Consider the following 17,116-nt stretch of genomic DNA (forward strand, 5'->3'; position numbering starts at 1 on the left):
ATAGTGTGCAGCGATGCGGTCCCGAGGTATTTGAGTTCGATGATGGATGGGTCGAGGTACCGCCGGATGTCGCTAATGCTGCATGGCTGCTTGTAACACCCGATTTATCTCCCTAGACATAACGGCACGCTGCTCATCCCTAACGATCTAGCGCCAATCTGGAGCACCGCTACCACCCGCACCACTACCACTACCACTACCACTTCCACTTCCACTTGCCATTGTAAGAAACATAGAGAGAGAGAACCTTGTTAACACTAGTGGTGCGAATGAATTGAAGTTTAACGAGCCGTATATATAAAATTTGAAAAAAAAAAAAACAAAATCAAAATTATCGGACGTCCGTCGCCGACGTCCGCCGCTGTGGCGGAATTCCCGTGTCCGCACGGGATGTCCGTCCACCTCGCTTCCTCCCCCAATGGCGGACGTCCGCCGCGGACGTCGGGCACGCAGGTCCGACGCCCGGCGGACGTCCGGTGCTGATGATGCTCTTAGTACTTAGGTTTATATCGTGGTGTGTTATATTGCTAACTTTTTAAGTTCTTAACTCTGTTAACTCATTAACGCAGTGTATTAAAAATTTCAACATGACATTTAAATATCAACATATAGTATCAACACAATTATGTGTTTACATTTAATGTGATCGTTTTGACATTTTTTATACACTTTGCTTATGAGTTAGCAGAGTTAGCAACTAAAATTAGCAATTGATTACGCCCCTATATCAATTTCACTAATTCATAGCTATGCAAACTATACAATGAAGTGTGATCAATTGCTAACTTTCTTAAGTTGCTTACTCTACTAACTCATCAATGCAGTGTATTAAAAATCTCAACACGATGATATTAAAATGTCAACACATAATTTTGTTGACATTTCAGTATACTGTGTTGACATTTTTAATACATTGCGTTGACGAGCTAGTAGAATTAGCAGCTTAAAAATTTAGCAACATAACGCACCCCACTGTATAATACTCCCTCCGTCCCACAATAGGAGTCACTCTTATTGTAGGCACGGGTTTTAAGAAATGTAAAAAGTAGTGGGTTGGAAAATTAGTGGAATAGGAGACTCATTTTCGTATATTGGTTTAATAATAAAATATGAGTGAAGTCAGTGGCGGATAGAGGTGGTGTCGCGTGGGATCGGCTAACCCCACAGCCGTCCCCGGAGAACCGCCGGAAGAGTCCTCCCAACAGCCCCCGACCCCACGACATCCAGAACTCCACCCCATGATTCATCCTCAGACCTCACACAGCGCAGATTTTCCGATGACCTCCATTGTTATTTCCTTTTCCCTTCTTTTTATGTATTGAGCTTAGGTTTGGACTTCTTAGTAATTAAAAAATACAATCAATAATTTTCTTTATAAATAAGAATTCTCGGTTTCTAGTTTATTCATCATTTTTTAATCATGTTTTATTACTTTTTTTACTTTTATTTTGTACTAGTAGTTTATTGATTATCTTTTAATCATGTTTTATTATTTTTTACTTTTATTTTAAACTAGTAGTAACTGATAAAAATTTTTTATCTAATTTTAATAAATATAATAATTGCTTTTGATCATTGATTTTAGTTATTCATTTAGATTAATGGATACACTTCTTCTATAAAGATTTTTCACTTTCGTTTGTTCTTCTAGTACTAATGTTTGAACACGAACAACGACTAAAAAATATATTCTTAACTATTTTCAATTAAATAACTTAAGTTAGCTTCAAAATATAAATACTTATAGAAGTCAATTATCGCGCTTAATATAAAATAGAAAAATAGAAATATTTCGTAATGTATTTTTATTTCTATTTTATATATTTAAATATTACTCCCTCCGTCCACAAAAAATAGATCACTTTGTGTATGACACAGGTTTTAATGTAGAATTGGTAAGGCCATTAGCAATGGTTGGCCGATGGGAGGGCCTTCCCCATCGGCCTCATCGGCCAACCATTGCAGTGAAAGGGCCGTTCGAGGGCTCCCTCCAATGGGCCGATATATCGGCCATGGCCGATGAAATGAGATCCCATTTTTCTTTTTTTTTTTTGATTTTTTTATTCCAGATTTTCTAATATAAATACTCCATCCCTTTCATTCTATTTCCCACACCATCATCTTTTTCTTTTCTCATTTTTTAAAATAAATTCTCTCTCTAATTTTATTTAAATTTGCATTTCGCTGTATTTTTCTTTTCAATATTGTAATACAACGAATATTTTTGCATTTAAATTTATTTAATTTGATAATATATTAAAGATAAAAGTACAAAAAAATTAAAATAAAATAGTGACAAGGTGGAAATGAAATGGAATGGGAGGGCCCTATGGGAAGGCCCTTCCATTGCAGGGAGATAGGCCCTTTGGCAAAATGCTGATGTGTCATGGGAGGGCCCTATGGGAAGGCCCAACCATTGCTAATGCTCTAATGTAAGAGAGAGGAGAAGAAAAAGTAGGTAAAGTAAGAGAGATAGGGAGAAAAAGTGAGCAAAGTAGGAGAGAGGAAAGAAAAAGTAAGAAAAATATGAGAGATAAACTTTCCATTTTAAGAAAATGATCTATTTTTTGTGGACGTCTCAAAATGACAAAAGTGATCTATTGTTTGTGGACGGAGGGAATATTATATTAATTCTCTCGCCTGATTCCACCATTTTTAATTTCTAGATCCGCTATTGAGTGAAGTGAATTAGTGGAATGTGAAACCTACGTATCATTTATGGTAAAAATGAAGTGACTCTTATTGTGAGAGAGACCAAAATGACAAAATGTGATTCTTATTGTAGGATGGATGGAGTACTATGTAATTTGTACCGTATATTCGCGGTTAAATTTAGTATTAGTAAAAAAATTCAATAAAAAAAATTCTGATTGTAAGTTCCGTAATTAACAACATCGTAAATTTACTGAAAAAAACGGATGTTCGTTGATATACCAACCCATCACGTAATCAAGAATCAAAGAATAAATATAATTTAATAAAAAAATAAAAAATATGGGATGATACAGTACATAGAGTATCATCACTAAATCCAATTTGTAAGTGTATATCTAATTTAATTGATAGCCAAGCCCTAATAAGTTGGATGTCATTATAAATTAGCCCCCAATTAATTAATTAAGCGGTAATTATGTTTAAAAGCGAGGCTCTCGTCCTAATCAGCCTTCTAAACATGTCGTCCAGCTCAGCAGCCATGTCATCCACCACCATCTCCACCTTCTCCAGCCTCTTCATCATCGTACGGACATCGGACACGTCACACTTCTCCCAGAAGCTTAAACTGTCCACCCGGGTCAGCTTGATCCGGAATAACGGGTCCCTCCGACTCGACTCCGCCTTCCGACCCGGATGCGGGATTGCAATCAGCGTCATCAGCGACCGCACCATCGCGGTCGTCGTCGCCCTCACTTCGGTCAAGAGCCTGACTACTGAAGCCAGGCTCTGCTGCTTCTCCTCCTCTGCCGCGGAGGCCGAGGAGGAGAAGGTGCTGCGCTCCATCCCCTTCAGGGAGTCGAGCCTTTTCATTATCGCTTTCTTCAGCTGCTTCCGCGGGAGGCGGTGGGTGGCGATGCTTCCGCCGGAGTGGTCGGCGGCGCCGGCGATGCGGCGGAAAGCCGCCTGCAGGCTCTGGAGGTGGTCTTTCGCGAGGAGGATGAGATCCTTTGCGGCGGCGCACGAGTCCGCCATTTTCAGCGACGCCTCCGAGACGTCGTTGGCCAGCTTCTCCTGCCGCCGGTCGCTCACGGCCAGCTTCATGTCCGGCAGACTCAGTAACTCGTTGACTGAGTCGTGGAACTCGTTCAAAGATGCGAAATCGAATTCTACTTGTGACATTTTTTTTTCCTTGATTTGGGATTTAAATGAAATTAATTTCGTGATTTGAATCCTATTTATAGGGACGAGTGATCAAGATTTTGAATAGTAGGGGAGCTATTCTTGACTTGGGAAAAAAACAGAGGAATTTTGGTTGATCACGTAGTTTGTGGTTGAGGATTATGACTTGTTACATCGGTTACAGTATTTAAATTGGGATTAATTAGATTTAAAAAAATGAGGAGGAAAAGGTATGGAAATTTCGTGTGTTTGTACGGTTGTGGTAATTGTCAACAGCTATGGGACCAAATTAAGCAGCTGGAATTTGCGTCGCATTTGCACAGTGCATTAGTCTATGTATTTAAAGATTTTGTGGTGTCAATTTTGGGGTTGTGTGTGTGAACATTTTTGTGATACACGTGAGGAAATAAGAATTGCAACATTTAATAATATCAAGTTGGGAGAATTGTTTATTAAACAAGGTGTAGACAGATCTAAAATTAATTGTGCATTGGATTAAATTTTAATTGATGTGATCCAGCTAAATTGTGTGATTTCGGAAACCTTGTGTATGAAAAAGTGGGGTTTATCTATTTTGTTTGTCCTCTCTTCGAATTAGAAAGAAAAAAAAATCAATTTCGATTTTAATTATAGTCTAAAATATTTGTTTATTGGATAAAAGGCTCAAACAGTAAAGGTGATGAACATTAAAAGTACAAAGTTCAACCGAAGTAAAAGAACTAAAAATGAACAACAATATCTAAACAAGACTGACATTTAGCCAAAAAATCAAAGACAAAAGAGGAGCGACTAACAAAACCAAGACCAACACATCTCCCACCAACTAATAAAGAAACAAATAAAATGCAACTTACAACACAACCATCATAAGCCGAGAGAAAAGAGGGCAAAAGAAGCAAGATGAAGTTCACCTTTGTATCACTCGACAAGTGGTACTAATTCATCGATAGACAACCTTCTTAACGCTGACCAACTCGTCGCACAATTCTCTTGGTAGAAAAGGAAACTTTGGGCATCGGCCTTTAATCCATGAGTCAAGTCTTTAAAGAATGAGTCTTCTTTCAACATCCAGTTTGGTTCAAATATTAGGAATATTACTTGTTTCTAAGCCACGAACCACGAAATCACATAGAAAAGGGATGCTCACACCTTCTTATCAAAATTGTAGAAATATGCATCAATCCAAGTGAGAATGCACAAGATCTGATCTTTAGGCTAGCTAATGAAAGATTCCATTAATTAAAACAAAAATTACACAAGTTATTCTCTTCTAGTTCCCGTGCATTTGCCCCAAAAGAATCACTTTGCGTTTGGATGTGAAGCTTACCACCATTTTTGGCAATTTGAAGTGGCTTAGACATTACATCGGAGGTTATTGAGGACTGCCTTAATAAAAATCAGTCTTCCTGCTCCAAAAAATGTTTTCATTTTACACATTGCAAATCTCTTCAACACATTATCAAGCATGAGATCCCATGTGCCACTCTTTTTCGGGTTGGCACCCAACGGGATACCAAAGCAGGTGATTGGTAATTTAGCGGCTCCACACTTGATTGTAGCCAAAGTATACATTAATCCACCCATTTTCACACCTTAAAGGAATGAATACAAATTTTTTGTACTTAATTCTAAGTCATGTCATTGATGCGAAGCACTTAGAGCATTATTTTTAATTGTTCAAAATAATCTTATCAATAAGGGTGGAGAAAATTGCGTCATCTATAAATCAAAGATGTGTGATTAGTTAGACCACTATTCCAATTTTAATTCTTTCTAAGAATATCTTGAAATTTAATTCAAAATATATATTTAATTTAAAAAATAGCATAAATTTTCATTAAAGATGTAAAAAAAGGGTAAACACTTAATATACATAATTTCCCCTTGTCCACCATTATAATCGCATTTCTTTCTAATATTTAAGAAAAAGTAGGTGTAAAAAAGTTAGTGAAATATAAGTGACACTATTATATTGTAATGTTAGTTTTAAATGAAATATGAGTTAAATGAGTTAATGATATATAACGTCTATTCTCATTTGTATTGGAAATAAATCGGGACTCGTATTCATAGATGGGTTGAAATAGAAAAACAAGATTGCCTAATTGCGGACAGAGGAAGTATATCCTAATTATATTCTCGTGAGCTCTGTAAAAAAATGTCGAATACATGGATATAATATAAGGTTGTATTTCCATCAAATTCATCGTCCCCGCATAAATTGTATCATATGTTGGACACGACAATTTCGTATCAACCGTAACTAAATTTGATAAACATTTCAATATTTCATTTATTAGAAAGGATAACCAACCATCGCATAACATTGCTTCAAAATTTTCAGTCATAATTGTTCACATATGGACTTTTTGAATTTATTCAAATTTATAGTATTTCATAAGAATTCATATCATTTGTTTTAGTTAGACCATATTTTTAAGTCATTTTTTCAAAATGATTATAATGTTTGACTGTCAACTTCTATTGGTCCATTTTGAATCGTGATCGCCAGCGGCCAGAGAGATCGTGAAGAGTTGGTTCAGTAGGGACTCTAATAAAATAACAATACTTTTATTTCGGAAAGTCCATTGTTTATTTTTAAAAAAATGAAAATCTTATATTTATATTAGTGGTGACTTTGAAAATTCGTTAGTGCTATCAATAGAAATGTTATCTTGTACAGTGGCGAATATATGAATATAGGATGCTACATTTAATAAAAAAGATTAATCATGTTAGTAATGACTTTGAAGTTTCCGATTAAATTTATTAAAAATCACAATTTATAATTTAGTTCATTAATAACTAATTTCGGTTTCCGCTAATGCTTAATGAGAAATATTACATTATTTAAGAATATTTTAATTATATTTTGAAAAATAATTCTATACTTTGTTGAAAGTATATACTCTATCTGGCCACGAAAAATAGTCTTATTTTACTATTTTATGATGTCCAAAAAAAATAGTCTAATTTCTTAAGATGATAAGTTTATTTCTCTTATTTTACCCATTTCCTCTCATTTCTTATATTTTGCCCACTTTTTTTTCATGTCTCTTGCTTAAAATTTCTTGTACGGATCATGTCTTAATTTTTTTTGTACGGGTCTATGTCATTATACAAGTATGGATGGATGTCCTCCTTATTAGACTTGATAAATACATTACAAAACTGATGAATATATAGGAATAATTATTTTCTATCTCCATATTTTCAAATAGAAATTGAGAGTAATATTAATTAATTGTCCTCGTTGAACTATAATTTAATTATTAAAAATTCTCTTGTCTAATTAGATAGAAGTGTCGAAGTCATACCCATAAACTTTTCAACTTAGAAATGAACTGTTGCTTTTTGGATATATTTCTTATTAGCTAGCTTATTTTTGATCTTGTTGGACACGTCAATTTATAGAATTAGAACTCCATTATTTATTTTGAAAAGTAAACAAACGACTTCAAAGTAGTCTTTTGAGCCTAAAAATGAAAGAATAGAAAAACGGTGGTAGCTTTGCGAATTTTCTAAATGTCTCTTCAAATCTTAATACTACTGTATTTGATAGCAGTAGTATTAATTTATTGTCAAACATTTCCTCTAAGATTTTTTTAAGTTTTCAAGTTCTAAGGTTACTGTGTTTATTAATAGTTGATTATTTTAATAATGTTTCAAAGTTTTATATGCTACTACTATATTTTATCCGACCCACTTTTATTGAAAATTATATTCTAAATTATTTTTAGTTCTTTTATCTACTTTTTTCTCTTTCCGACAAAAATATGCACGTACACTATGCACTTTTGTTGTACACAAATTTTAATGTATAATTGGTAAAGTAAAATAGAGATAGAAAAAAATGTGTAATTAAAGTATTGTTAGCGGAGAATATGTCCCACCTTATTAGAGTAAAACATAATTCTCAAAATTAAAAATTACATATTCTGGTGGGACAAGCTAAAAAGAAAAAAAAGTGCATATAACCGTGAGAGATGAAGGCACTATAATAGTTTTCATACTTGTGCAAAAAATATTGAAGAAACCAAATTAAATCAACATTAAATTTTATCAAATCAAGAAATACAGTTTACATGTAAAGCAAAAGTAAATAGAGAACGGTGCTTCAACAAATAAATACATTAAAAAAGCAATATTTGTCGATAGAATTTTTATAATAAATAAAAATGCAACCAATCCGTACATTATTTAGATACAATGTACATTGATAGTATATGAACCTTTTAAAGTAATTAGAATGAAATTAAAATATAGTGAACCAACATACATCTAGATGCATTCTGCTTATTTTAATAAAGCATGCTATGTTACAGAGTAGTACTATACTTTATTTTCTAGATCCTCGTAGTTTCATTAGATCTATACTAGTATTAAAATGAAAAAAAAATGTAAAGGTTCTAACGAAATTAAAAGTAAAAATAGAAGGATCTCTAAATATTTTCCATTTTATTTTTGTGTTTCATTTTAATATAGTGTTAGTACATAGAATTTTGTCAACTTAGAGCACTCCCAATGGCGACGGCGAAAATCCGGCGATTTTTCGCCGGATATCGCCGACTTATCGCCGGCCATTGGGAGGAGTTCGGCGATTTTTCGGCGAAATTCCTACCGATTTTACGCCAAGCGGCGTTTTAACGCCGGGCTATCGCCGGATCATCGCCGGCCACTGTGGGGAGCTGTTCGGCGATTTTTCGGCGATGATCAATTTTTTTTTTTTTTTTTTTCCTCAACGGTCATATTCTAATTTCCACCCCTATAAATATTTCATCCTCTTCCTCCATTCATCACCCACAAACTTCATTCACAGCTACAAAGGTACGCATCCCACCATCATTCTTGAAGCCGTTGCCGACCAACGGCTTTGGATTTGGCATGCTTATTTTGGTATAGCCGGGCCGAACAACGACCTAAATGTTCTCAATTCCTCGCCCCTTTTCAACGAGCGGATCAACGGGTTAGGCCCCTCCATCGAATTCACGGCCAATGGCAATGTGCATAACATGGGGTACTACCTGGCTGACGGCATCTATCCGCAATGGCCCGTGTTTCTGAAGACGATCAGATGCCCACTCGGAGATAGAAGAAGGTATTTTGCCCAAGCGCAAGAGTCTGCGCGCAAGGATGTGGATAGGGCATTTGGGGTGCTCCAATCGCGATTTGCACTGGTAAAGGGCCCGACGCGCTTTTTCTACCAGGGGGATATTGCCGATATCATGTATGCGTGCATCATCATGCATAACATGATCATCGATGATGAACACGAAGGCGTCCTCGACGTCACCAACGACCCAAGTGTTGCATCATCGAGTCACGGTGTCTCAACCGAGTCCGCCCGCCAGGGTGTACCGCACAACGAACATGAACGGTTCCAGGCGTTCATGGACATACACCAGAAGGAGGCCCATCAAGCACTACAACACGATATCATCGAAGAATTGTGGGCAAATAGAAACCGCGCCCACCGCCCTTGAATTTTTTTTTCTTTGAATTTTTTTTTTGATTTTTTTTTTCCATTCGTGTACTTTTTTTTTTTTTTTTTTTTAATTTTCTTCGTTGTAATGTGTACCCGTGTTTAATACAACGAACTTTATTACTATTATTTGTTTTATCTTATAAATTAAATAAGCTAGCTTTATTATATATAAAAATAAAACAATTAAATTAGTGATGATGTAAAAATGAAATGTTGAGTTAGGGAGAAATAAGGGAGAAACCATTGCAGAGGTTGGCTAAAAGTTGGCTAAAAACTGGGGATAAATTTTGGTGCTGATGTGGCGCTGATGTGGCAGGAGTTAGGGAGAAATAAGGGAGTTTATCCCCAAACCATTGGGAGTGCTCTTATAAATAATAATCGAAAAGTAGTACTCCCTCCGTCCCAAGGTATTAGACCAACTTTCTTTTTTGGGATGTCCCAACATATTAGACTCGTTTCCTTTTTTAGCAAAAAGCATCAATCTTATTTTATTCTCCACCTACTTTTTTCTCTCTTCTCTCCCCTACTTTTTCCCTCTCTCATACTTTACTCTCTCCACTTTAACTATTTAAATATCAATTCCTTAAATCATGTGCCCAAAAGAAGTGAGTCTAATACTCCGGGACGGAGGGAGTACTAGTAACTATCAATTACTCCCTCCGTCCCGGCTAAGATGACACATTGCTTAGCCGGCACGGGAATTTATGAGTTATTGATTAAAATGTTTAATTGGAGAGAGAGAATGTGGGTGTAAGTATTAAAGTAGAGAGATAAAGAAAAATGAATATTTTAATAGAAGTGAGAAAAAGTGGTTGAGTGTATTAATTGGAGAGAGAAAGTTACTAAAAAAGGAAATGTGTCATCTTAGTTGGGACAAACTAAAAAGGAAAACGTGTCATCTTAAGCGAGACGGAGGGAGTATGTCATAATATGAGTGATGTTGTACTGGATCTAGCTGAGGATTGACTGTGATTATTTATTTGTATAATTGTGGAAACATCAATGCAAGAGGATTTCAATCTGTCGTATTAATTAAATTTCACGCGAACAAAGTGTCGCAACTCAGGATAACATGTACTACTATAATTGTGAATTATTAATCAAAAAGTAATAAGAATTTTATTTCAATTTTATTATAAATAGTAGGTATTTTCACGTTCCACTAACTTACTTCACTCTCAATTTATTAAAAAATTAATATAAAAAATATTGATCAATTGGACCATATACGTGATTAAACCGATTGAATAAGTCTCTGGGCTGTTACTATTGTTGCCCGCTGTAAATTAAATATGTGGCCCGATACTTTGTAGCCTGTCTCATTTTATTCACTTAATGGAACTCACCGATGGCCGCCACGTGTGCACTTCACGCGGATCACGAGTCTGAGCCGTTGAATGTAGGATTGTACCCGGAGATGGATCCATATTAGACTCACAAGGGGCAAGTGCCCCACCTAAAAAAAAATCATTTATACTACTTTGATCATAATTTTAAAAATTTTGAAAATATCCCCTATATATGCCCCATCTCTAATCCTTAAAATATCTTCATGTGTATTTTTGCCCCATCTATATAGAAATTTTGACTCCATCCCTGGTTGTGCTTGTTTGCTGAGTTATGTACTCCGCCTCCTGCCATTCCGTTATTCATTCAGTCTTCTCTCTCTCTTGTGATATGCTTTGCCTTCTCTCTACACTCTCTCTCTTCTCTCATGGGGTTATCGCCGGTCATCTTCAAATCTGGTGTTAGATCTGACTTCAGTGTTAAATCGATGTGTGATTGGTGACGTTCTTGAGAGATCCTGTGTTGCGAGGCTAAGATACAAGATGATTGTGTTGGTTCGCGTGTTGAGTTGGTCGTGGTGTGCGGTAGTCGGTGAGATCTAGGGTTTCACATATCTTTGATGGTTCAGTCCATTCGACGGTTCTCTCCTTGTGACAAGCAGTTGAGATTTGGGGAGGTCCAAGACCTAGTGTAGTCACAACTGTGACTTGAGCCATTTCGTCCAAATCTCTGATTTCTTACCTTGTCTTTCACTTTGCGTTTAGATCCTCAGGGATCTTGTCTTGCTGTACTAATTCCTCTACTTAGTGTGCAGGTACACAATCAGATGACTCTTGGAGGTTAAGTTTGGTAGAAGACCGACTAAAAGCTAAAGTTTCGATTAGTGTAGTCAGTACTTAGATTACTTGTAATCTTGAGTCTTCTTTTGTACTTGGCTTGTTCCTTCTGAGATTAGCCATCTCAGTAGCGGTGTAATACAAAAGAGGGACAGTAATTAGTGAATTTGTGGATCTGATTCCTACAAAAAGCTGGGCCACATATTCCATAACTTTTTCAACTCACTATTCTTTACATTTCTTAAAACCCGTGCGCATACCAAATGTGTCTCATATCGTAGGACGGATAGTGTAACAGCCCGCCCTCCCAGGGTACAATAAATGCGGCGGCTGCTACCCAAAACCGACTCCAAAGAAGTAAACATAGGCTAGGGTTTCATTTAAAGAGTATTGACCAAAAGAATTGAAAGAGATATCAGAGTATTAAATGCAACAACTTAACCTAGATGATTAGAGGAAAGAAAAGTATCATAAATCACGATCAAAATCTCGAGAGTACGACATCATCTCCAAGTCAAAGTCACAAGGAAAGACTAAGGCATCAAACCGAAGGCAAGATGCAAATATTCCAAAAAGAAATTCTAAAGTATATAAAAAATTCAGCGGAAAACGACCAAGAGAAAGTATAGCTATGTATGAAGACACAACTACGCTTGAAGTTCAACATATCCTTTTTAATTCATTAATCTGCTCAACACCCGCCACCACTCGTCGTCATTCAACCTGCACATAAGGAAAACACATGCAGGGCTGAGTATTTTGAAATACTCAGTGAGCTCGTTGCCAAAACATTTTATAAGTTATGCCACCCTTACCAAGTGAACTCGAGTTTTAAGCAGTTATAAAAGGAATATCACGAGTATCACAAAAATATATTTTCATAGACTGGCCAGTCAAAATAACCTCCCATTTTCTCATCAATTAACAATCATTCCATGGTGCGACGAAAGTGTGGCCACACTTTTCGCCCACGAGACCGGCCGACTAGCAAGGACGGCTCTCGATCCCATTGTGTACACAGCCTGGTAGGGCTTGCGGCCCATACTCAGACCCGAATTCGTATAAGCATATCCAACAATCACATTAAAACAAACATAGGCATGGCATAACAGTTAAACCACCCTTATAACACCGAATAACATTTTGACAAAATAAAAGAGAGTTTTAAGAGTAAAGCCCACCTCGATTGCTTAGTTTTCAAGTAGTTTCGCTTTTCCGTTATCCGGCTTCGCAACCAAAGTTTCACCTTTTAATCACATAGGCACATATCACAAATTAGGTTCAATACTACTCTTACTCATGCATGTCTCATTACTTTTCCCTCTTCCCAACGATTTATCTTATCATTACTAATTAATCAAGATCATGTTTATCACACCATATTATTTAACTATCAAACACACACTACACCACACAACAACACACACACACACACGGTACACACACACACACGCCACACACACACTCGGCACACACACATACACACGTTCCCACATCCCTTTTTATCCCTCTTTCACTCAACTAAGATGCATGAGGGTTCAAGAAGACCGATTAATCGGTTGGAAGAAGAAAAGAAGAGGTAGAAGAAGAACAAACATAACTCTTAAACAAAAATACCTCTTTAGCGAAAAACAATCGGTAGAAAACAAGTATTAGCCTTGATTCTTCAAAGTTCTTGGATTAAACTTCAATTTCTTCTCAAAGGATGAAGGATTAATGGAGTAATGTAGAAGAAAAATTGAGAGAGTGTATGTGAGGGAGAGGGCCGAAAATATGGGGGCTAGGGTTGGGGTTTTGGTTCTTATTTATAGAGTTCCACAAGATCTTTAGGTAATTAGAATAGAATATTTGGTAAGATCTCATTCTCCCAATTAAATAAATAAATAAAATAATATTGTGAAGTAGGGAAGAAGAATTAACAAAAATAGGCTAGGCATCTAGCATGGTATTTTCGAAAATTAGGCCTTCCAAAAAGCCAAGATTTTGTTTTGGTATTTTTCCATATAGAATAAAATATCATGGAGCAAAATAAAAATAAGGAAAATCCTCCATGAAGCAAGGTAAGGGGCGATTTCTATGCCTTTTAAATAAGGCATGAATTTCTTGAATATTGACTAAAATAAAGTAAGGCAAGATCTCTTGAAGTATGGAAAGATTTGGTAGAATAATTAAATTTTAGGTATGGAAGGAAATCAAGTAAGGAATCAAATAAAATAAAACAATTCCTTCCTTCCCAATTATAGTGATTTTCGAAAATCACTAGGAGAATAAGGAGGCTCGATTTTTCCATCTCTAAACAAGGAAATAATTGGCTCTTGGAATTTAATTTGGATAATTATCCCAAGGATTAAATAAATTCCGGAAAAATAGAAATTCTTTCTCCAAGGGGTCTAGGGTTCGAAAATTACAAGAATTAGGGTGATAAGTATTTATGGAAATTTTCTCTAATATTCTCACTCACCCATAAACAATTAAATTGCCACATAGCCTCATAACTTAATATATCACATGCCACATCATTAAATTAAATAGGTTTGACCTTTCAAACTTTCAACACAAACCCTAACTCAAATTGACCATATCAACTCATGAAATAAAAGCATTCTCGATGCCACGTCATCAACAATTAATTTTAGGGCTAAAAAATTAGAGTTCTAAAATCCGGGATGTTACAGATAGAGTAATATGTCTTCTTTTGACTCCAGACTTTTTGATACTAAAGATCAATGACGTATCGGCTTTGGACTAAGTGAGACCAAGATTAAGAACAGCAGCTTGAATGGTAAAGGAAACAAAACGTTGATGAGACCATTGCTCAAAACCATGATCACCATGTAAGAAGACATTGCTAATATCTAGGTGCGAATAAACCATTTGAAAGCAAAACAATAATCAACATGAGTCTAATGGAGTTTGGTTTAACAACTGGGCTGAAATGTTTTAAGAAAATCAAAACCAGTCGTGAAAAACAAGTCATGCCTTATCTCTAGCATTGGATCGATCCATCAACATGCTTTTCAATTCAATAAAACCTAAGTACGTACAATCAGGTTCTTTCTAGGATGATTAATAAGTGTGAAGGTCTAGGTATTATTTCCGAGGAGGGTCATAAATTCTTCGTTCATAGCAGCAAACCAAATTGGAAAGGCTAAAACAACCTTGATGGAATGAGGAATAATAAAATAGAGATTATCATGACATGAGCAAGAGTGGAAGTGGTAAAAAGTGTGGCTTAAAAATTCCACATTTTTCTCTAGTGATCATGTGATGTTTTCTGGGATCGTCGAAGAAGGAATGAGATGCGAAAGGAGTGGAAATAGCAGGAGAAAAAGATGAGAGTGAGTCAGAAGGCAAGATATTGATATCAGAGTATTGTGGGGAAAAACAGTGACATGAAAGTGAAATGGAGAAACATGGGAAGCAATATGAGGAGAAGAATTGATATCAGGGGATTTGGAGAAGGCTGGAGCAGTGACAAAAGGAGGAAAACAAATGAGATAGGTAGATGAAGAATTGATATCATGAAATGTAAGTGAGAATGATTTGAGAGGAAAAATTGATTCATCAAAGAGAATCTCTCTACGAATTACAGATTTACCAATCTTGAGAAAAGCCTTATAGCCTCTGTGGGAAGTGTTATACCCCAATAGAAGACAACACATTGTGATCTGAAGCCACTTTAGTAAAAGGTCCTGAATAAACATTGGGATGACGATGCAGTTGGAAGCATCAGAAAATAATTAGAAAATACCAAAATGTAATCAAAATTGTCTCAATTTATCCCAAGTCTTTCTTCCACTCACAAGAATATGCCTATAGGCTATAGCTGGCTGGTATCACTTTAGTTGCATATGACCGTGTCTTCACTTGAGGTGCCAATGATGATTACAATTTTGAATTTTGAGAGAGGATGATCAAACTTTGCTTTCTTTGCTGCCTTTCGCATGCACCATACTTTCATTTGTCCCTTATACTCCCTCCGTCCCTTAAAATAAGAACTTTTGAAACGACACGAGTTTTAATGCAAAACTAGTAAAATAAGAGAGAGATAGAAAGAAAAATGTATTAGTAGAAAATTGCTCCCACCTCATTAGAAAGAAAGAAATTTACTAAAATATAAATTTTCTATTTTTAGGCCAAATAGGAAATAGTTTCTATTTTTAGAAGACACAAGGAGTATTCAGTTAGTCCGCATATGTTGGCCTCGTGGTAGAATTATTAATGCATGAGTTCAGAGGAATCTGGCCCATGTCCACCGCAACACGATCTTTAATTTATGTTCATTTATATTCATTTATCTATAACTATCTAAAGTAGCAGTTGTGTGGATATTTACCAAATTGCCACAATAATGCATTTTGGTGGGAAACGCATCTATTGGGCAAAAAATATTGAATTAGAATCTATTAATAAAACAAATGATTTTACTGGAGTGAAATACATGAAATGCTATTACAAAAAAGTTTTCTATATCTAAGGCATGTTGCTGAAAAGTAAAGCATCAGGGATAGTATATAGAGGACTCTGTTTATCTTCCCAAAAATTATGCTGAGAATCAAAACATCATTATTGGCATCGGCGGATCCAGGTGGGGTCGAGTGGGGTCGGCCGACCCCACCATCGCCCCCGGACTACGGCCGGAAAGTTTGCCTTCGACCCTACGGCGTCCATCCCACCGCCCTTTTACCCAACACAGAGAATTGATGACGAGGTGAGCAAGAGATGAGGAGGAACTACGTTGTGGCAGCCGTGTTTGAAATCCGGCAGTGGCATCGCGGCAATGGAAACGACGACTAAGAAGGCGAGAATGAAAGAGGGAGAGAGGCTTTTTCAGATTTGTTTTCAGACTAAGAAGGCAAGAATGAGGAGAGAGGGATTACTGCGTCTGGGGTCTGGGGAGGAGTGAAAGTCTTCTAAACATTGTTTATTTCCAATAAATTCAAATAGAAGAAAATAGGTGTAACCATGAAAAATTGACACATTCCTACACTAGTGATCTAGTGCTATTTCAAATTTTATAAATAAACTATAAAATTTTACTATATTTCTTTATTTTTAGTATTTCAAATTAATCAAGCAAAAATGTATTGATATTGGCCTAACTACACTTTTAAACAATTTTAACCATTTAATCAATTAATTTCCACTAATTAATTTATTTAAATTAAACACGTACTTGAATAATGATACTATTATATAGTGATATTTCTTTATTTTTCTTCTAAATTTTTTACAGTATAATTTAACATTTCAACCTTATATTTGAATTATTTTAAAAAATTATAATTTTCTAAAATTTGATATTATAGATAACATTATGTCATTTTCGAATATAAATACTTAAATTAAAAATATTTTTAAAAATTACTCTCTCTGTCCCGGATTAGGAGTCACTTATTGTTATGGCTCGGGTTTTAAAAAAGAGTTGAAGTGTGTAATAAATGAAGTGAGATGGTGGAGTGTGTAATAAATGAAGTGAGTTGGTTGAAGGTGGGTCCCTTTTGACTTTTTGGATTTTTATTTTTGTTTTGGTTTATTTTAATGTAAATAATGACATTTTGATGTAATTTTGATAAACAATGGGGTAAAATTGTATGACCAAATATGGAAAATTCTAAATGTGACTCTTAAACTGGAACAGACTTTTATGGCAAAAAGTGACTCTTAATCTGGG

The 17,116-nt window shown here is 35.7% G+C and overlaps 1 protein-coding gene across 1 annotated transcript; it reads right to left on the bottom strand.

Annotated features, from left to right (window-relative positions):
- Positions 1-2,946: 2,946 nt before the first annotated feature.
- Positions 2,947-3,980, bottom strand: LOC125204874. The gene has a single exon (XM_048103631.1). The coding sequence runs from the start codon at positions 3,832-3,834 to the stop codon at positions 3,118-3,120; it is 717 nt and encodes a 238-aa protein (XP_047959588.1). The 5' UTR covers positions 3,835-3,980; the 3' UTR covers positions 2,947-3,117.
- Between the last annotated feature and the right edge of the window lie 13,136 nt (positions 3,981-17,116).

Source organism: Salvia hispanica, chromosome 2 (assembly GCF_023119035.1).
Source record: "Salvia hispanica cultivar TCC Black 2014 chromosome 2, UniMelb_Shisp_WGS_1.0, whole genome shotgun sequence".
NCBI classification, from domain to species: Eukaryota; Viridiplantae; Streptophyta; class Magnoliopsida; order Lamiales; family Lamiaceae; genus Salvia; species Salvia hispanica.

Excerpts from the sequence above, each read along its gene's own strand:
- LOC125204874 (XM_048103631.1), bottom strand. The coding sequence starts at position 3,834 with ATGTCACAAGTAGAATTCGATTTCGCATCTTTGAACGAGTTCCACGAC.